A 20,654-nucleotide genomic window follows, 5' to 3' on the forward strand; every position below is an offset into this window, starting at 1 on the left:
CTCTGGGTTTCAGATGAATGCTGAAAGGCAACAGTTGGCATCTTGCGAGCGTAAAGGAGAGTCTATTAGGTCACCGAGCCCGGCCTGTAAACGCCTCTCTCTCAGAAACCACAACTAACCGGATAAACACAGGTTAGCAGGCTGTAACAGGCCAGCACCGCAGGCAGACTGCACCGCTCAGAGCAGCCTGAGCATTGAGACACTAACTCGTTGGACAGACTGGAAGAGCTAACGGAGAGAGAACCAATCCACAACACAACAAAGACTCAGGACAGGAATGAACATGAAAGCTTTGAGAAGTTGAAACTTTCTAGGTTTATTAATGCCACTAATGCCATTAATTTGGAGTAGCTTAAAAAGAAAACAAAACACAAAAGATGTGTTGATCATTCTCAGGAACAATTTCTAATTTTTAGGCTAGATGATTTTCCATGCTAGATGAAGACATGAGAAGATTGCGTACATTCCTATGGTTGACCTAAAACTAATTTTAATTAATAATTTACTTTCAAGTTAACAGGATATTAACTTAAGTCAGCATCATTTAAATAAGTAAAAATTCTCTTCTCATCCTCTGGTAAATCTTCCTTATTTCAGATAATGTCAGGTATTTTTTGGTGAAAGGGGTAAATTAGTGAATGTTGTGGGACAACTAAAGGACTTTTTTCACTATTTATAATGGATAATTAATTAAATATTAAAAGCATATAGCATTAATTAATATTTTAGATCATTTATCTGAAACATGCACTTAGCTTGTTGTGTAGGAACCTTCACCTTTTTTATGAATGCATGGCACCCAATCACTAAACCACGAATTGATGTCCAATTATTATGGGAATTACTAGAATTATTTTTCAGTGAGAAAACTTGTGGTGTGTTTCTTTTCATATAACTCTAAAAGGCTTTTTCTTCTTCCCAAGTGACACATCAAAGGACCACTTATTGCAGTTCTGTAATGCCTAAAACTTGTAAGGTATTCATAGTAAGGAATCAGATAAGCCATCATGGATCTTGGGTAGAACATTCCTTAAAGTCATTGCTCAAAAAGGAAAGCACTCCTGCTTTTATCATTTCGGCATTTCTCATCCTTTTCACACAGCATATTTTGTTTGAGAATAAAGGCTTCTGTTCCATCATCAGAGAAACTATTTAATACCACTTACCATAACCTAACACCACTGCCAGATGATTAAAAAGTAGATTAACATACATATCGAATTTTTATGTTTCCATCAAACACAGCACTGCCAATTTCTCTGATGTTTAAGCCTTCTTGACAAGGTAGTCTCGATGAGTGACAAACAAAATGTGCTGTCGTTCTTTTTATTTATCAAAGACAAGGGGCAATAACAGTGGACTCCCATTTCTTTGAAACAGTGACAATAAAACTACTGGTTTTATAACAAAATCTCATTTCTAAACCTTTGAACATGGAGATTTTATTGCTTTCAATTTAAACATTAGTGATCTTTAAACTGCTGAAAGATGAGATACACAACCAGTTCAATTTACAGTAATTCCTTTTAACTGTAGTAGCAATGCCCTTTTCCGTAACTGTGGAAAGTTAAAATTGGGGTGTTTGTCCCACACCATTTTACACGGGCTCTAAACTTCCACAAAATAATTCAAATCCATCTTTGCTTTTTTGGCAAAATCTTGGGTAAAGTTTGCTTCATGACATCTGGGTAAAGTAAATGCAGGATTAAAGGTCCTGTGCATTTTTATGATTTCTGAAGCTGATTTTATTTCTTCACAATCTGAATGACGTCCTCATGTTCCATAACGTGTGTAAGTCCAACTCGCTGAGGGCTGTACTTTGTGCTTGTCCCCTGTAGAGAGCAACAACAGCATGGTTTTATGAAAACTGTTCAGCACACACAGCAATATCAGTAATAAACCCTGTACTTGTCAATGTCCACCAACTTACCCAGACAAGTGCATACTTGAACTGGCTGGCTAATGTTCTGTGAATTCTGTGACACTGGAAAGAAATGAAGGAGTAAATTCTAGATCTGCTAGGTATTGTTTCAAGTCAAAGACAAATAACAATACTTATGCGAAAACATAACACATAAAAACAGCTGTTTAAAATACTCAACCAGATCTTCAAGTTATTGTTGGCACAAGAAAATTCTTTTATATATGAAGCATCTTTCCTTAGCCCAACTTCGGTGTTACGTTACTTGTGTGGTGAACCATTCTCAGCACAGCAGTTGTTGTGCTAGTGTAAGCGTATGAGACACTGCAGCATTTTATAACCACTCACTGGACTTTTCATTAAGCCTTGTTGATGTACAGCTAGAGACTGAAGGTCATCTTTCTTATATGTACAGTTTGTGCTAGTCATCCTCTACCCCTTCATCAGTGCACAGTGCACTGATCACAGAACAACTGTTGCCTGGTTATTTTTGTTTGGTGGTTCATTTTCAACCCAGCAGATACAGTGAAAAGTTCAACCTCTTACAAGGCCTGGGCCTGCCGGCAAGCCCAAACGTTTATTAAGTATTTATTTAACCTAAAAACAACTCAACCAGTTTGCACTAAAGTCCCTGTAGTTGAATAACAAACCATGGTATGGAATAAGCCTGGGATTGTAAGGTGTTAAAAACCCAATAAACACTTCTGTGCCTGACATACTCATCTTGTATGGCCAGACAGGCTCTCATAATGAGAAAACTTGGGGACAAATATGACAAGTTTTGGGCTAAATGTGGGTAGAATTGTAGACTTATTAAGGTCTGAATAAACAGAATGTGAAACTTTGAACCCAATCCAATGCTTTGTGAAGGTGGAGCTCAAAGTAAGAGCAGTGGTGCCCTCATCAACACTGTCTGATGGACAAGAAGTCTGCTGTTAGCCTAGAGATGTAATGCAAGTTAGGTTCTAGTTCTAGTTGCCTCACATTCACACTGACATATTTGACCCAGAATGAACCAGAAAATGTAAACAGAAGTGTTATTTAGTGTTGTACTTGAGTCTAATTTCACTAGCGCTCTCCGTCACATTTGGGCCTCATCATCATCTAGACTTGGTCTTGGGGTAAGGTGGACTTCGGAATTGTCGTTGAGACCAGCTGATTGCCTCTGTCTAAAGTTAATGGAAAAGGTATCATTTTTCAATTATTATTCCAGATCAACAAAAACGTCAAATATAATAAAACGTTTTCAACTTGCAGCCCACAAAAACATTAAGCAAAGTTTCTGTGGGCCACAAAATGTATTATATTGTCTTTTTCTGACTCACCCAGTGAGATACCTCATGTAGTTTGATAGTTACCAAGTACTGGATGTCTGGCTAAAGAGAGTGCAAAGAGAATTCTGAGTCAGTTACTAGTTTTCAAGTCTCACACAGGTGAAGTCCAGTGCTATGTATTCACTGACGTATTTCCTTCGTTTTGGTCGCACAAACATATACATAACTATTTAGCATTTAACCAGAACAATTTTTGCATTTTTCATGTTTAACATTAATTTTGGTTAAATGTCTATACTGTATGTATACTGTATTTATGCAAAAAACAAAAAAAGAACACAAACTGCTGTAGCAGAACCTAGCAGTACCACCACAGTCGAGGATCTAACTGATCCTTACTAGAATGGCTTGACTGGGCATTATTACTTTAATTTTATTTTTAATGTTCATTGGTTCCTAAATTCAAACATTCCAGTTCCAATGCAGTTGGACTACAATATGATAAATGTTTTAGGCTATATATTATTTAACGTTTTACAAAATATATTATAAAATCTTGATCTGGTGTCAGTTACTCCTGGTCTTAGTCCTGACTTGGACTCTGTTAAAAGTCTAGGTCAAGACATGGACTCAGCTGTAGCGGTCGTGCTGTCACTAGTGATACAGAGTAAAGTCACCAGAGTAGGCAGATTTTATGACGCATATTTGGCAATCTTTGGCTTGTCTTGTTTGATCTTTGTCTTGTCTAAAGCCTGGTCTCAAATGTTACTGCTTTTATAGTGAAAACTTGCCACATAAATGTATAACTGATATGCATTATGTATGTGTACACTGAATATTTTTATATTACTTTGAAGTAAGAGTCTCTTTTTAAAACAAACCATTCAATTCAGATGCAGAGCTCATGAGCAGGGAAAACAAACCCTTGTATTAAAGCAGCACAGGAATTTATGGGGTACAGCAAGAAAAAAAGGCATGTAGAGAGGAGACCTTATGGATGGAAAATGTACCAGAGTTAGAGACCTCCTCAGGTGGACTTGTCCACTTATTTTGTGAGTGTCAGGGTTCTCACTTGTTCTAAGAAACTGCACCTTAGTTTTTGCAACTGCAACATTAGTTTGAATCGAAATAAACCTGCCAAGTGTGAACTCACCTTTACATGCCATTATGCTCTCAGTGTCACTGCTGTGCTAAGAATGGTTCACAACCCAAATAATATCTGGTCAGTCATCCTATTGTGGTCTCTGTCCATTAGTGGATGGGGAAAAAGCTACAAAGTGAACATATCCCAGTGGGTATGTGAATGTGTATGTGCATTATATTATATTATAGTGTGTGTGTGTGTGTGTGTGTGTGTAAAATCATAGCATAGCATATACCACATGCTCCACTGTTGCAGCTCGTCTCATGATGATTGGATCACCGAAATCTGGCCGTTCTATATTATGGGAAGGTCAGACAACAGTAAGTAATTTGAGACATGTAAGGTTAGTGTGAGACAAATACTGTTATAGTTGTTTGTAATTTGATCATAAGAACTAAGAACTGTTACATAACAACTTATTAACAACTTATTATCACAGTCCTAACCACAGTGGTGTCTTAATTACCATGACATTCACTGCATATGGAGTAGATACAATGATCTACAGGAATCAACAACATAACTTTTCATAAGTGAATAACAATGACTATAGTGTGTTAGTGATGGGTAATCTGGCAAAAACATAACATCACAACACTTTTTTTTGACATTGCACAACATACATCAATACATGAATCATGCTGTTGAACCACATGAACCTGAACATAAATGCATTACTCCATGCACACATCCCTGATATCAACAGTAAAATAATTTTATTAACCTCAGCATATAGAACTGGAGCTTTCAGTGTGCTAGTGTTTTCTGTCACTGTTCACAAGATGCATAAGGCTTCCACTCTTTTGCACTTTTTTTTTTTCAAACAAGCTCACAGGCTCATTCAGTGCAACCTGGGTTAATAAGCACTTAATACTGTTTTCTTTAATCAAGAGTAAAACAAAATAAAACAACAGATGTATGACATATGCCATTTCATGTGTTTTCTTGTTTTCACTTGTTTTGCATTAGTCAAAAACTAAGTGTTAACACTCATGATATGCTCAGAAAAGCCCATTATGATGGAATTTATCATGATCAAGATAAATACTGCCACACTGCCCACCACTGGAGTGTGTGTACTAATTATTTCCAATTAATATAAAGCACACACCTCAGTTAGTGACCGGACAATTAAAAGATTACCTCCTCTCTTCTTAGTGTACAAACAAATCAGAGCCAGGTATTCCCACAGCTGTTCCAGGAGGTAGTCTAGATTCAGTTTCATGCCACAGCTGATAACCACACTATTGGCTCGACGGGCAAGACGATCAACTTCTTCTATTGAGATTTGGTCCACTTTGTTGTACACCTGTGCATTTTACAAGAATTAGCCTTCACTCTATTCCTAGAGATTTTTAAGCAAGTCACTGTATACAAAAAGCCAAACGTAAGAAACAAGAGCAGTTAAAATGTAACAGTTACCAGAGAGACTAAACTGACAGATGCAGACTGATACTCACATATAAGCAAGGCATGTACACTCTGTTGCCCACAATGACGTCAATAAATTCATCTGATGTGCAATCTTCTCTAAATAAAACCTCAGCGTTGAAGATTTCTAAAGAATCATGTTAAGGTAAAAGTCAGTCGCACAAACAAGTCTGAAGAGTCCATTAGGGATAAACGTGATAAAGGATACTGTATTCGTGGAGAATGAGTTGAACAAGCTTCTCAGAACAATGCGTAAGAGGAACGGTCGAGTTGAAGGAGAGACCACCACCTTTCTTAGGCTGAAATGAGAAGAGAATCCTTTGTATGACTAAGCAAAGTTAATGTTTAGGTCATATTATGACTTACCAGCAAACTGTTAAAAACTGCAGTATTTTTCTCCATACATTGTGTACTCGTGTTTTTGGGCAGGAATGAAACAAGAAAGACGTACCTTGAAATAAATGTTTGGTTTGGACCGGTTGAGTCTGATCCCAACTGATTCAAGCTCTTTTTCGAGAAGTTCTCTGAAAGGAAGAACACAGAGTACTTTCAAACACTGCAATACACCAAGAGTAAGGTAGTTCTGCATGCTGTAAAAAAACAACATTCACCTTTGAACATCTCCTTTGGTTGCATCCAACATCATGATGACCACATCCGCAGTTCTGGCTACAGCTATGACCTGTCTGCCTCTACCCTTTCCTGTGAACAAAGATAATGTATTAGACACAGGTAACCAGTAAATAAAATGAACAATTTACATGTATGCATTTGGCAGACACTCTTATCAAGAGTGAATTACAATTCATTAGTGTTTCCTGTGAATGTAGCGTTAAGAGTCTTGCCCAAGGACTTGTTGGTGTAGCACACCTGTCACAATCACAACATTTCAGCTGGCAGTTAATAACCAAATTAGTTGTGATTAACAATTCAATTTTTAAACATTGTATGCACATATTTAAGTATAACCTGAAGTGGCCAAACCTGCTTTTGGTCTGTTTATATTTATAAGCTCCCCACTGACAGGTAACACACAAAAATAAACATTACCTGCCCTCTTAATGCATTACAGTAAATATATAAACAGAAGTGGGAACTTTTGTCTCATTACATTTACATGAATATGCCTACCATCTTATAAAAACACATCCAATAAATGTTCTGAAGCCCAGTCTACCGTGAAGAGGGCAACACTATTACCAAGCATATTACACCGACTGCTGTTTAAGTTACATTCACACTGAAATCATATACCTTGGGCGGCTCCTTCAATGATTCCAGGCAAATCCAACAGCTGTATATTGGCACCTTTGTACTGAAGGACAAAAAAAGGCAAAACAATGAAATATATATACTTCAAAACAATCCCTCTCTCGTGGAATGGAAGTAAAAAAAATGCAATGTCTAAAATTAGCAGCTACCTCAATAACACCCGGGATGCAGGTCAATGTAGTGAACTCGTATGAGGCAGCTTCGCTTTCTGTCGAAGTCATCAAGCTGAGAAAGGTCGACTGCAACAATAGCAATTTGTTAATGTAATGTAATGCACATCAAACTTTACCATGCTGACTGAACCATGACACTATGCATATACCATGTGATACTGTAATTACCTTGCCAACAGATGGAAATCCAATTAGAGCCACCCTGGCATCTCCTGATTTCATTACATCAAAACCTTCACCTTTTGCTCCTGCTGACTTTGAAGGCTCCAAAAGCTGGGCTCTGTACTTGGCTAGCTTGGCTTTCAGCAGACCTAGATGGTACTCAGTTGCTGCAAGCATGTTCAACACAGATTAGAACTTGTTTATAAGTGTGGATGAAATGAATGATGAAATGTTGTTTATGTCATGATATCAGGAAAGATGATAAATCTGGCTGGCATATGTGAAACAGTGAAAACACAGACCATGCAGGGTGTTCTTACAATCTGTCCTACTCATCGAGCTGTCCTACTGAGTCATTACTACAGTGTAATAACTTAATGCATCAAGTCTTTTATTATGTTTAGCCCCTAATAAGGAGAGTCAGAATATCCCAAGTATTCTTGTAATGCTGGTAATGTTTTCTGATAAGGAGATCTAGGCTTATTAAATACTACCTATACATTTCAGTGCTGGTGGCATTTTCTGATAGGGTGATGCTACCAAAACATCATATCTATAGTTCTTTGTAGGGATCTACTCATAAATATGCGCTACGGTAGTAGATTTTGACAAGGCAGCACAATTCGTCAGAACCCCGGCCCATAATGAACCAGCAGCGAGCTGTAACGGTAACAAGGAGTTCTTCTAACGTAGGTTAGCTGACTTAGCTACCAACATAGCTACCTTTGTTTTTCTGTGTCCGAGAGATTTCTCTCTCGATCTCGGCTATCTTCTCGAGAATCCCCATGGTCACAGAAGTGTGAGATCGTCAGAACAACCTGTGAAAGTGACAGCAGCATGAAACAAAACGCACCCCTGGGTGGACAGAGAGAGAGAGAGAGAGAGAGAGAGAGGGGGGGGGGGGGAGAGGGGGAAAGAGAAAAAGAGAGGGGGGACGAGAGAAAAAGAGAGAGAGAGAGCGAAAGAGGGAGAGAGGGGGAGAGAGAGTGGAAGAGAGAGCGCTAGCGGGTAAAGCTAGCAGCAGGTAGTTCTTTTAGCAAACTTATCGTCCACTTTCACACGAAGGCCACCGAGCAATGACATTTACAACCCCAACATGATCCCCAGAACCAACACACAGTGTTGAAGTGCGATTATATGAGAGAGAGAAACTCACGCACAGACGTCAAAGCGCCGCTATTAAAGTTTAACACACCGAACTCGGCGCAGCAGCATGTCCCACTGATGGCGTCACCAGCGAGCAGGCAGCGCTGCGCGCTATACTGCCCGGTGGAAACGGGGCTCGGCGGGCGGGTCGTTCCTCTCTGAAAAAACCCAAACAGTCCAGAATTTGAATCATCAGTCAACTAAGTCATTTCACCGGACAATACGTGACGTCCCCGGCGTCCCCACAGAGGCAGAGAAGTCGGTTGAGAAAGCTCTGAGCTTCTGGACTTTCCTAGCAGTGACCAGCCCGAATGGTGCGTGATGTAGTTATCGCTGAAGCGCAGGACAGGCTAGCCAGGCTAACTAGCTTAGCTACCCCAATACAGACAGACATGGCAGCGCAGTCAGGTCCGCGCTGTGCTGACGGTCATGGAGTAGTGGAGGGATTCCCTTTCCCTGCACCCGCCAAGCAGTCTGAGGAAAGCTCGGCTAAAGAGCAGAGCGAGGCCGCAGGTGTGAGAGAGAAGCCGTGCAGAGCTTGTACAGATTTTAAGTCCTGGATGAAAGTTCAGAAGAAGCAGACGGCCTCGGTCGCCGCGCAGGTGAGTGAGCTCGCTGAGCTGAATCAAGGTGCTCGGCTTTGATGGTGTTAAACGCTGAGTCGAAATCAGGCCGTATTGACCAAGTGTGTCCGCACAATCGAGGGATCTGTCTTCAGTTACATACATAGTCACTCACAGTACACAGCAGCTGAGAAACAAGACATAGAAATCTGAGAATGTCTCTTGGTTGGCCAAGTACATGTGCCTGTATTTGTCTTGGTGGAGCTGCCTCATAAATACACAGTACAGAATACAAATCATATATATAAATACAAAGACACCGCAGGTGGCAGCTAAACTGTATATGCAGAGTGGAAATTAATATCCACATACACACTGACCTGCACATACAGTACTGGGCCAAAGCCAAAGACCCCCCTTCATTCATTTAATTCACAGTCCAATGTACAATGTATTAATTTCTCAGGAGATATGTCTAGGAAAGTCATATATAATGTAATCCTCTTCTATAAGAAAAGGAAAACTTCCAAAACTGGAGTTAAAAAAAAAAAAACCACAAAGACGAATGACAACATCTGGGCGAGACCTGCTAGACCACCAGAACTCACGGTCACATAAACAGTAAAAACTTAAAGCATTTGTCTTTGAGAAAGAGGAGAAAGTCGAGCTCCGCTCTTGCGTCAGATCTGAAAAAAATCCACAGGTGGATTTCTGAATAAAATGAAGTAAAAATAAAATCATAACGAAGTGTCAACAATTTGCTAGGTTGTATATGAGGAACCAGTTTAAGGAATTAAATCAGTGGCACACCAGTGAAAAGGCTATGAAAAAACATCTAGAAAAATGGGAATGTACAGACGATATGTGAACATTTCACTTCACTTATGCTTCCCTCTGATTCGGAGACCCAGGTGGCTGAAGAGAACGAAAAAGCTGTGGAGTGTCCACTGGACAGACAGGAGCTTGGCAGGAGTACATGGTCTTTTCTCCACACAATGGCGGCCTACTACCCTGACACACCCACCACAGCACAGCAGCAAGAAATGACTCAATTCATCAATCTGTTTTCAAAGTTTTTCCCCTGTGAAGAGTGTGCCGAGGATTTACGAACAAGGTATGCTAAATGTGATTATTTTGTTTGGATCATCAGTAATTATGCTCTTATAGAGTTTGAGGTTTTTTCTTCTGCTTTTCTGCTTATACGTTTAGCTGAGCGACTGCTGTTCTTGCTGCATCATTTCTTATCTCTTGCCAGACTGAAAACAAACCAGCCGGACACCAGCAGCCGCCACGACCTCTCACAATGGCTGTGCCGTCTCCATAATGGCATTAACATCCGATTAGGCAAGCCAGAGTTTGACTGCGGCAGAGTGGACGAGCGGTGGAGAGACGGCTGGAAAGATGGCTCTTGTGATTGACGCTGGCATACCCTGCACAGCTGACCCACCAGGAAAAATAAAACAGACCTATCAGTTATTTTGATCTCGTACCCTGTGGTCATAAGGATTGTAACTGGTAGTGGCCATTATGTGTCCCATAAATGTGTTATACACGATGAATAATATGTATGACTGGCTCAATACAAAGATGTTGAATATTTTCACTGATGTATTTGTAATTCAGAGTCCGTTTGCCTGTAAAGATAATTTAGTGTATATCATTGCTGTTTTTGCATTATTTATTTATTTATTCTAAAAAGGGTACTGATGGGAATAAGCCTGGTCACAGTGTTATTGTGCTCTTTCATATGCCGGGATTTGAAACAGAATAAGCATGACTGATAATCAAGTACAGTATCCATCCATCCATCCATTTTCTAAGCCGCTTCTGCGTCAGGGTCGCGGGGGGGTGCTGGAGCCTATCCCAGCAGTCATCGGGCGGGAGGCAGGATACACCCTGGACAGGTCACCTGTCCATCGCAGCAAGTACAGTATATGTCCAAAAGTATATGTTCCTTCTGAAATCAAAGGAATTAATGTGGATTTTTTCTTCCTCTTTGCTGCCTTACCTCTTTGGGCAGGCTTTAAACTAGATGTTGGAGCATTTCTATGAGGATTTGATTGCATTCAGCCACAGTACCATTACTAATGTTAGATGTTTTGGATCCTAGCTGGCATTTCAGCTCATCCCAAAGGTTTAGACTTGGTGCCCCATCACATCCCAGTGCTGGCCAGGCCTTCTCCTCCCACATCAGTGCCTCTACTCTTCTGGAAAGGCTTTACACTAGATGTTGGAACACTGCTGTGAGGATTTGATGGCTTCAGCCACTAGTCCCATTAGTGAGGACTGGTCCTGATGTTGGATGATAAGTTCCAGCGCACAAACGTCACTCCAGCTCATCCCAAAAGTGTTCAGTGGTGCGTAGTTCCACTATTTCGGTGCTAGGGGCTTTCTACCCCCTGGCAAGCTTTCGTCATTGGATATAATGACCTTAGGCTTGTGTGCAGAGTTGTGTTAGTAACGTTTTTCTACTGTGTGTACAAATGAACGCATGCGATAGCAAACTCAATAAATACATGGTGCCTGGATACTTTTGGACATTTAATGTATTATAAATATCAGCTGCCGTTGATCACGATCTTGCCCAAAACACAGAACCTTCTTGCACCGGGTTCATATTTGAGGCTTGTACTGATGGGACGCTGACGCTAGATGGTGCTGTTGAGTCAGTTGCAGTAGAGCGTGCGCAAGGGAGCTGCCAGGCGGTGGTGTGTGTGTGCGTGTGTGTGTGTGTGTGTGTATACGTTGTATGTATGTGTGTGCCTATCTCGACCCACAGCCTTAAACGTGAATAACGGTGTGAGGAAAAATGGACGGAGTGGGGTCTTTTGGCGCTGGAAGAGCTGGGTCTGCTTTCGACCCTGTTTCTTTTGTACAGCAGCCGCAGACCATTCTTAGGATATTATCATGGGTGAGTCTTAATTCATATCATTTTCCTTGCCGTTCTGCTGCCTGAGGCTGAGTGAAAACGCGCATCGCAAAGAGACGGTCAGAAAACCCTCAGCGCAGATGAGTAATCATAGGCTGCTTCGCCCTTTCTTCCAAATCGTGCGCTGTTATTGTGGACGCTGTGTGTGTGTGTGTGTGTGTGTGTGTGTGGTGCTGCAGTCTGCTTTACGGACGCTGGAATAATTGACGCTGTTTCGTGCTGTAATTTCCCGTTGGCTGAGCGCACCGCCGTGTCGCTGTGATCCAGGCTGTGGAGGCTTTGCGAGTTTTCTCCTGGTTGTTTATTTAATGCCAGACTGATCTGGTGAATGAAAGCTGACCGTCGTCCGTCCGCTTCTCTTTAACATGGGGTTTTTTTCAGAAGCGATGAAAAATGTCGATGTCAAAGGCCAGCTAAGCACGCGCGATTATATCGCCCGACCATTTTGATTGGCTGTCGCGATTACTCTGCATGATCTCGGAGCGTCTGGTCAGCTGAAAACACCACCTTAGCTAGGCCCACTCAGCCTCATCTGAGCGTGTGTATGGGGTGTGTGTGTGTGTGTGTGTGTGTGCCGCTTAAACTTAATCACTTTTGGTTTTTGATTATTATGCTACTAAAAATTAAGAAAAACAGAAATACTACACAATGTCCTTCTTAAAAGTGTCATTTAAATAATATATTTACATTGCAAAGTCCAGTGAACTGTAAAAGTATGTCTGATAATCATAATAGATATTAGTACTTATACCTGTACATAGTACCTTTATCATTATTATTATTATTGTTGTTGTTGTTGTTGTTGTTGTTGTTGTTGTTCATGGCATTGGATACAGTGTTATTAGTGATGGTTTGTAGTATTCTGTAGCACAGTCTCATCGGTTTGACAGAATTTTTCATTTTGTATCCATTTTTTCCCACTAATATTCTCTCACTACAATACCCAGCATGCATTGCTCAGATTTCTTATGTAACTGCTGGGAATCCACCCATGGCAATCAAGAAATCCTGAATAAAGGCTTTCTAGTAGTACTTTCTAGTATCTATCTGGCATTCTTTCGCATTAGCAGAAGATAAAGTGTCCATATCAAGGCCTTTTTTCTCCCCTTCAGTATACATCATCATAATGAGTTTTCCTTTCTTTAAACAACAAATCTTACTCTACCGTGGCACTACTGTAGGAGGAGAGTAGGCATGCATAACATAGTAATGGTTAAATTTGTCATTTCGACTGGACTGTCCCTTTAAATACATACAATACTATCATTCTGTCGTTCAGAGGCCTGCTGTGTACAAATGTCTTTTGTCACTTGAATCGGCCTTCAGATTACCACACATAAGAACCTTGACTGAGCCGTGTGAGAGTTTTATTGATAATCATTGTCAGTGATCGTAGCCTCTCCTTGCATCACAGCTAGATTATGGGCCATAGTTGGAATGTATGCAGTTACATCAATCTTCTTCATTCTAGATCTTCTCAATGGTGGTATTTGGCTCCATAATAAATGAAGGCTACGTCAACATTGGAAGCGAGCGGCTCTACTGTGTTTTCAACAAGAACTATGATGCCTGCAACTATGGGATCACCATTGGGCTCATAGCCTTTTTGGCCTGCATCTTCTTCTTCCTCCTTGATGTGAAGTTCCAACAAATCAGCAGTGTTAAAGACAGGAAGAAGGCAATCATGTTGGAGATTGGCTTCTCAGGTAAAGTTGTTACATTTTTGGTGTTGGAGCCACAGTCAACCCAGCTTTTTGCCCTCTAGTTTATCAGTGTTTTGGCAGCATGATTAGGTACCTCCAATGATCTATTTAAAAGGTTTGTTGGGATTTTTTCAGGTTTCTGGACGTTCCTGTGGTTTGTTTGTTTCTGCTTCTTGGCTAACCAGTGGCAACGTACCACGCCAGATGAGCTGCCCCTGAACCAGGGAGCTGATGCGGCCAGAGCTGCCATAGCCTTCTCCTTCTTCTCCATCTTCACCTGGGTTAGTCCTGCATAGACTGCTAAAAAGAGCACAGACCAGTTAAGCATAAAAACTTCTGAAATAATTTCTATCATTAGGAAATGACAGGACTGGCATTGCATATTGACAATCAGATAGTCCATAACTCTTGTAACTCATGCCTGCATAATCCCAAAAGATACGTAGGAGGTAGACAATGACAGGCCAGGCAGAAAACAGGCTCATTTGGGTCTAAGAATAACATCATGACCTATCTAAAGTACATTAGATTGCTCTACATACAGCTTTCAGTCTGTAGGGGGGTGTAGAACAGCATCACCTCATTTTCCTTCACAGTGAATAAAGATGAGTAGGATGTTGAGCGTTGTGCCATGTAAGCTTAGCTTCACCTCGGGGAGGCTCACATTAATTTATGCACCTTGTTGCCTGAGCAACAATGACAGGTTCTCAGTAAAATTGTTCTTTTTTTAATGTTGCATTTTTTTCTTTTTCTTATTTTTTATCTAGGCTGCTAGTTTAGTGGATGCATATTAAGCCTACGCCTAGACTAAAGTTAATTTTCATTGGTGATCAACCAGTGGCATTGCGATGTAGTCTAAAACTAGACCTAAAGTAATGGCTTGGCAAAAATGCTTGCCTAGATAGTAACAGTCATCTTGAAATTTGAATTTCGTCCATATGTCATGTACTGTTAACACCATGTGCATGTTCAAATCACTGTTCAAAAGTTTGGAATTAATGTTTTCAATAAAATGTAACTCATTTGTTTACAGATAAACATATTAAATTAGGATATTATAATATTCTCTCTGTCTAATATGGTAGTTCTGTGCAACCTCACAGGTTTTTAAAATTAATATGGAAAAAAAGTTACAGCTTGGAGTCTTCTTCAGAAAGAAGTCATTTGTTTTTGCAGCATTGTGGTTTAATTTTGGCCCATTTCTCTTGTCAAACCATCTTTAGTTCCCCAAAGGTACAAGGCTCCCTCAGATGGACTCAAAATCCTCCATAACGTTTCAATGGAATTCAAGTCAGGAGACTGGCTAGGCCATGCAAACAAATTCATTGTCTTTTTAGAAACCAGTCATATTATTTTGGCTCTATGTTTGGTGTTTTTGTCTCAGAATGTTTGTATTCTGTCCAGATTCAGTTTCTTAGCTAATTAGATTAAATTAGATTCAATTCTCTTCTAATATCTCTCAGCACATCAGTCCATTCATGTTTTCTTTGATGACATATAATGCTCCGGTACAGTTTACATCCCTGTACGATGATGCTCCCTGTATTTTACTTTGAGCTGAATACTTACCAAAGTTTACATTTTCTTTCATCTGACCAGAGTGCATTGTTTCAAAGCAGTTCTTATTTTGTCTAAAGAGAGTCTGAAAATGCGTAAATCTTGTGTGGCTTGCATGTTTAATAATGTGGTCCCTGAGAAGTTTAGGAAGCTCCTTCACCTTCACCATGATTACTGCTTGTAGTGTGAAATCTTTCCTACCAATAAATTTAACAGAAATAAAGGTAACAGAATACCTTTCCCCTCACTATAACTTTGTTTCCAAATAGCTACTTACATTATTCTTTCAAAATTTCTTGTTGTTCCTAAAACACTATAAATATGTCTAAAAAATACTTTTTTTACTTTTATTAATATTTTGGTGTTTACGTTATGATCATATAGTTATTACTGTATAGAAGATAACAAAAATATTTATTATACTATTTGACAACACAATGTAGTTTGAAGGATGTCTTTGATTAGGCATTGTACTAGACAGGCAGTTACCATGCCTAAAAGTAGTGAAAAACTAAAGAAAAAAACTTCGGACACTGAGCATCTTTTTGCTGATCGACTACATTTGTGGGAAGATAACAGTTTTCACTATTACTATTATTTTAATGCTTGTATGGGGTTTGTATGGGAGGTGGGCAATATAGGAAGTTTTTATGATACACAATATTTATTTTTGAAAGTTGGAATAAAATAGTACTCAATTTTAACAGTACGGCAAAAAATGATGTGCATTCAATGTTTCACATGCTGCATTAAATTAAATTGATCTTATCTAGATCTCCGTACTTGCACACTGCCATCAAAGTGTTCACCTCCGGTTATTTCTACACCATTTTTATCCATCACGTTGTCCACTAATGCAATATTCCATTAGAAATCCGGATTCAATCCCTACAAACCATTTTACTTTCTGTTATTCACAGCAGTTACAAAACATCATTTGTAACAGAAGCAGTGAATAAGCAAATGTTAGCAAATATGTGGGTCCTTACATTCAAAGCCTTGCCATTAAGAGCAAGAGTCAGAGATCAGTTTGGGGATCTATGAGTCAGGCAGAAATAAACTCCTTCATTCTAGGCCCTGTTACTCTGTGTCAATATAATTATTCTGACAGCTGGGAAAAACTTGAGTTTCATCTTTCAAATGAGACTATTTGGGAACAGTGGTCCTTTTATTTCGGGTATGCAGTTTCAGGCAAAAATGGGGTGACAAAAGGTTAAATAGGGATAATGATGCTCTCTTTGTAATCTAAAATGCAGCCGGGACGGATTTTTGGGTATTACTGATGAGTTCACACTGTGGCATAATTTATCATGATATTGATAAATATTGCCATATTGACCAGCCCTAATGGGAACTTTCCCTTTGTGTTTTTTTACAGTTATTTGACATCAGCACCATGACCTGTAAAGGTTTGCAGCATTAACATCTTATTAACATCTTCTGTTTCAGGCTGGTCTGACCGTGAGAGCAGTGCAGAAGTATCTGCTGGGAACTGATATGTCCCTTTTCACCACAGAACATATGGATGGCAACCAAACCATTCAGCCATACCCAACTGGGCCTGCTGCAGAGACCACCGATACATACCAGAGTCCACCTTTCACTGAGAACCTAGATTCTAATGCTCCAACCTACCAGGTGCCAATTTACTAAAGAGGTACCAATCAGGATCCATGTGCAATGTAACTGGCCTGTTAAAACTAGTACGAATGGAGGGAGAGGCTCCGGCCTTTCTGCAAGCCGACATGGTGTGACACTGTTCATAGGTAGTGCTGTGCTGTGACCTTCTGTACAAGAGTTTGTTGATTGTGATTTCACTTTTATTTGGGTCTAAATGGGTAGTTAAACCTTACTTCATCAGGTTGAATCGGACAGAAGTAAATAACACCTCCCCTGGGTGTGATAGAGGCTATCGTGGTCCTTCTAGGTCAGTAAAACGAGGAAGATTCAGACTAGCTTTCAAGAGATAATACATACAGTCAGCTGAACTGAAAAACGCCTTGTAATACAATGTCAGTGCTGATTAGCTAATGGAACAGGAAAATATGCATGTACAATATATTATTCAGAAAGCAATTAAGTGCCATGCATTAAAAACAATAACTTGAAACAATACTGTAGCTATCCATAATCTGGTGGGAAAACGAAGTGCAATATTTCTAAGATATTTATGAAAGCGGTCCTTAAATTATATGGAAGTACAATGTTTACCAGTTAAAAGCTGCCAAATTGTCTGTTTGTCTTGGAAGGATTATTTCAGAGTGCAGTCTTCCTCAGAGAAGGAAGCCTGAGGAGGCTCCATTGTAGATAACTGTGTCTTACATGTTGAAGATTATCTCAGTGTAGCAAGCAACCTGCCAGTTCAGTGTTTTAGTGAAGCCAATGCAGGATTTTGCGTCTGGATAAAGACTGTGTGCTTTTAATTTGAGTGTATTTTAGTAGGTTAGGATGTGTACATACCACAGATGATATTACCCTATATTTACACCCCAAAGAAGGAGTCCAAATCCTGGCATTGATTAGCAATGAATGAATTTTGAAGGCGCCAGTATAAAGGCTCAGTCTGCAACATTGAAAACACCTGAAACACTTTAAAGGGGCATTCCAGGCTAAAATTACATTATTAATATATTATTTGTAGTGTTATGCAGTGCTCTGTAGCGCAGCATTGTATCACTCAGCATCATCGGTTGGGCAGTAGAGACAAGGGTTCTACCTTTTCAGCCAGTCAAAAGAAGATAAACTGAATAAAGTATCTCTCTAGCCAGGAAGCTACCTTGCTTTTAGTTTGTTGTGCTCTTCAACTGACAAGGCATTTCTGTCATTTGAGTAACTGAGTAATTATTTTCATTTAATTGTAATTTTAAAACAGTACAACCGTTATACAGCTGTGATATCTGATGTCCTAGCAGTACTGTTAGCTATCTCGCTTCCTTCTGCTCTCTCCACCTAACAGAAACAAATGAGCCCACCCCCCCAAAATCTGCCACTTTCAAGGTACATAATAAAGGGTTTCTTCTACTCTTTAAACCGGAAATGTTCATTCTATAGACTACTGGGGCACTGCTGTAGGATGCAAGTAGACATGTTTGCCACAGATGTAGTGATAGTCGTATTTTTCATTTTCGGCTGGAGTGTCCCTTTAATTCTATAAGGAGAATTTTATTAGAAAGGCATGAAAAATCAAGAGATCAAAATAAAGTCATCTGGATTAAAGTAAAACTGTAGTTTTTTCAAGCACGCAAGTCAGTTGTTAAAATGTTTGGTGACCATCTTCAGTGCTTCGTCTGATATGTGGTAGAACATCACTACTGTTTCTGTGTTTTTGGATAGGGAAGCATACACAAAGTGATACTGAGTGTAATTCAATACATGACATGTAAATGGAATATGTCTGTGAAAGTGGTCAGGGTTTGTGTGTTTCCCATACTAACGCTGCACTTAAAATAGAATACCTTCTGGACCACACATCAACACGGATTTACTACAGTCTGTAATTGTTGGTACAAAATTCGCACCACTGACAGGGTAAGACATTTGAAATACTAATTTACACACAAATTAATATTTGATGTTTTTGTTAGCAAAATTTGCGCCAGTAAAAGGATTATAAATAAAGCCCAGAGATTTTTATTTATATTATACTATAACCTCTGGCATCATAGCCCATCTTGTGTGTTACTGCTGTATACTGAAGACTTACTGTTGTCAACTTGAATGTCTTTGGACTGCAGTTGTCTGACATGAAAATAAAAGACTTGTTTTTCATGAGAAAAACTGATCCAGCTTCAACTTGAGTGTTAAATGAAATGCTTATGGAGACTTACTGTGAAGCTGGGGGGATATAAAAATATATACAGTGCCCTCCACAAATATTAGCACCTCAGTAATCATGAGCAAAATCTATTGTGTACTTAATGTATAATGATTGAAAGAAAAAAAAATTCTAAGCCACTTATCATTCTGGGTCATGAAGGGAGCTGGAGCCTGTCCCAGCAGTCACTGGGCATAAGGCAGTAAACACCCCGGACAGGTTGCCAATCCATCGCAGGGCAGACATATACATTCACACACACCTTGGGACAATTTAGCATGTCTGACCACCTGTCTTTGGACTATCAGAGGAACCCCACACAGACACGGGGAGAACATGCAAACTCCACACAGAAAGGAGGCTGGTTGCCCAGCTGGGAATCAAACCCAGGCACTTCTTGCTCTGAGGTGACAGCGCTACCCACCATCCCAGCCAAAACTCAAAAATCTTGTCAAGGAAAAAATATTTTCCTTAAATTTATGTTCGCCACAATTTATTGGCATCCCTAGAAACAGCATATTCCCATTTGTATTTCATGGTTTCAAGTTCACCTGAGCAATTACAAACACTTAAAATGGTCAAGCCCATCGCTGTGAGAAACACTACAGAATACAGTAGTGATGAGCAACAAAAGGTTATTCAGCTGCACAAATCAGGGAATGTCTACAAGAAAATGGCTAAACAGTTAGAAATGCCCATTTCCACTGATAGGTCAATAATTGAGCAATTTAAAACAACTTGGTTGTTGGTTAAAGTGGACATAGCATCTCCAAGGATCACAGATGAGGAACTGCAGACATTAGTTACACACTTTGAAAAGGATTCTCTGTAGCACCAAAAAGCGTTCAAGTTTGACATTTTAACAAAAAAGTTTTAAAGTTTTTTTATAGCACCATCTACAGCACATTGTTCATCAACTGAAGAACCCTTTATTCATGATTCAATCTGTGATGTTCTGGGGCTGTTTTTCATCCAAAGGCCTTGGACAATTTATTCAAATACTTGGTATGACAGTCTCCATTAAGTTACAGCAAAAATAAAGTCAAACCTGCCACCACTGGACTCTGGAATAGTGGAAATGTTCTCTGGAGAAATGAATCATGCTTCACTATCTGGCAGTCCGATGGACAAACTTTGTTTTGGCGGATGCCAGGAGAATGCGACCTAACTCAATGCATAGTGCCCAGAGTAAAACTTGACGGAGGAAAGACAACAGTCTGGGTCTGTTTTTCAGGGATGGGCTCAGCCCCTAGTTCCAGTAATGTCTGTTACCACAGCATACAAACACATTTTAGACTATTATACACTTCCAACTTTGTGACAACAGTTCGGGGAAGGCCCTTTCCTGTTTCAGCATCACTGTATCCCACGGCCCAAAAGAGCTCCATAAAGTCAAGGGGTGACGAGGTTTGTTTGGAGGAACTCTGGAGGCCTGTACAGAGCTCTGACCTCAAGCCCACTGAACACCTTTGGGATAAATTAAAATGATTTCAGTTAAATGACTGGGCTGATTGCATGCTAGGCCTTCTTCTCCAACAACATTTGTAATCCAATGCACCTCTACT

General features: G+C 39.9%; 3 protein-coding genes across 6 annotated transcripts; 2 read left to right on the forward strand and 1 right to left on the reverse strand.

Annotated features, from left to right (window-relative positions):
• Nucleotides 1-1,310: 1,310 nt before the first annotated feature.
• Nucleotides 1,311-8,684, reverse strand: drg2 (developmentally regulated GTP binding protein 2). Of its 3 annotated transcripts, none has more exons than XM_017703155.2 (13): nucleotides 8,573-8,684; nucleotides 8,101-8,195; nucleotides 7,384-7,544; nucleotides 7,192-7,281; nucleotides 7,025-7,085; nucleotides 6,382-6,472; nucleotides 6,222-6,294; nucleotides 5,979-6,069; nucleotides 5,800-5,897; nucleotides 5,483-5,648; nucleotides 4,575-4,633; nucleotides 1,931-1,984; nucleotides 1,311-1,832 (listed from the first exon to the last, which is right to left on the reverse strand). In XM_017703155.2, exons 2-13 carry the CDS (start codon nucleotides 8,162-8,164, stop codon nucleotides 1,746-1,748), a joined length of 1,095 nt encoding a protein of 364 aa, XP_017558644.1. In that variant the 5' UTR covers nucleotides 8,165-8,195; nucleotides 8,573-8,684; the 3' UTR covers nucleotides 1,311-1,745. The 3 variants fall into 3 exon arrangements, with proteins under 3 accessions (XP_017558644.1, XP_017558643.1, XP_017558642.1); XM_017703154.2 differs by having other exon boundaries at nucleotides 8,538-8,677; XM_017703153.2 differs by having other exon boundaries at nucleotides 8,534-8,673.
• gfer (growth factor, augmenter of liver regeneration (ERV1 homolog, S. cerevisiae)) lies at nucleotides 8,679-10,741 on the forward strand. Of its 2 annotated transcripts, none has more exons than XM_017703158.2 (3): nucleotides 8,679-9,125; nucleotides 9,998-10,200; nucleotides 10,342-10,741. In XM_017703158.2, exons 1-3 carry the CDS (start codon nucleotides 8,835-8,837, stop codon nucleotides 10,502-10,504), a joined length of 657 nt encoding a protein of 218 aa, XP_017558647.1. In that variant the 5' UTR covers nucleotides 8,679-8,834; the 3' UTR covers nucleotides 10,505-10,741. The 2 variants fall into 2 exon arrangements, with proteins under 2 accessions (XP_017558647.1, XP_017558646.1); XM_017703157.2 differs by having other exon boundaries at nucleotides 8,801-9,125; nucleotides 9,992-10,200.
• Nucleotides 10,742-11,729: 988 nt separating this feature from the next.
• On the forward strand, nucleotides 11,730-19,056 carry syngr3a (synaptogyrin 3a). Its single transcript, XM_017703156.2, has 4 exons — nucleotides 11,730-11,997; nucleotides 13,487-13,721; nucleotides 13,854-13,999; nucleotides 16,725-19,056. The coding sequence occupies exons 1-4, from the start codon at nucleotides 11,896-11,898 to the stop codon at nucleotides 16,926-16,928; spliced, it is 687 nt and encodes a 228-aa protein (XP_017558645.1). The 5' UTR covers nucleotides 11,730-11,895; the 3' UTR covers nucleotides 16,929-19,056.
• The last annotated feature ends 1,598 nt before the right edge of the window (nucleotides 19,057-20,654 follow it).

This window comes from Pygocentrus nattereri, chromosome 27 (assembly GCF_015220715.1).
Source record: "Pygocentrus nattereri isolate fPygNat1 chromosome 27, fPygNat1.pri, whole genome shotgun sequence".
Taxonomy (NCBI): Eukaryota; Metazoa; Chordata; class Actinopteri; order Characiformes; family Serrasalmidae; genus Pygocentrus; species Pygocentrus nattereri.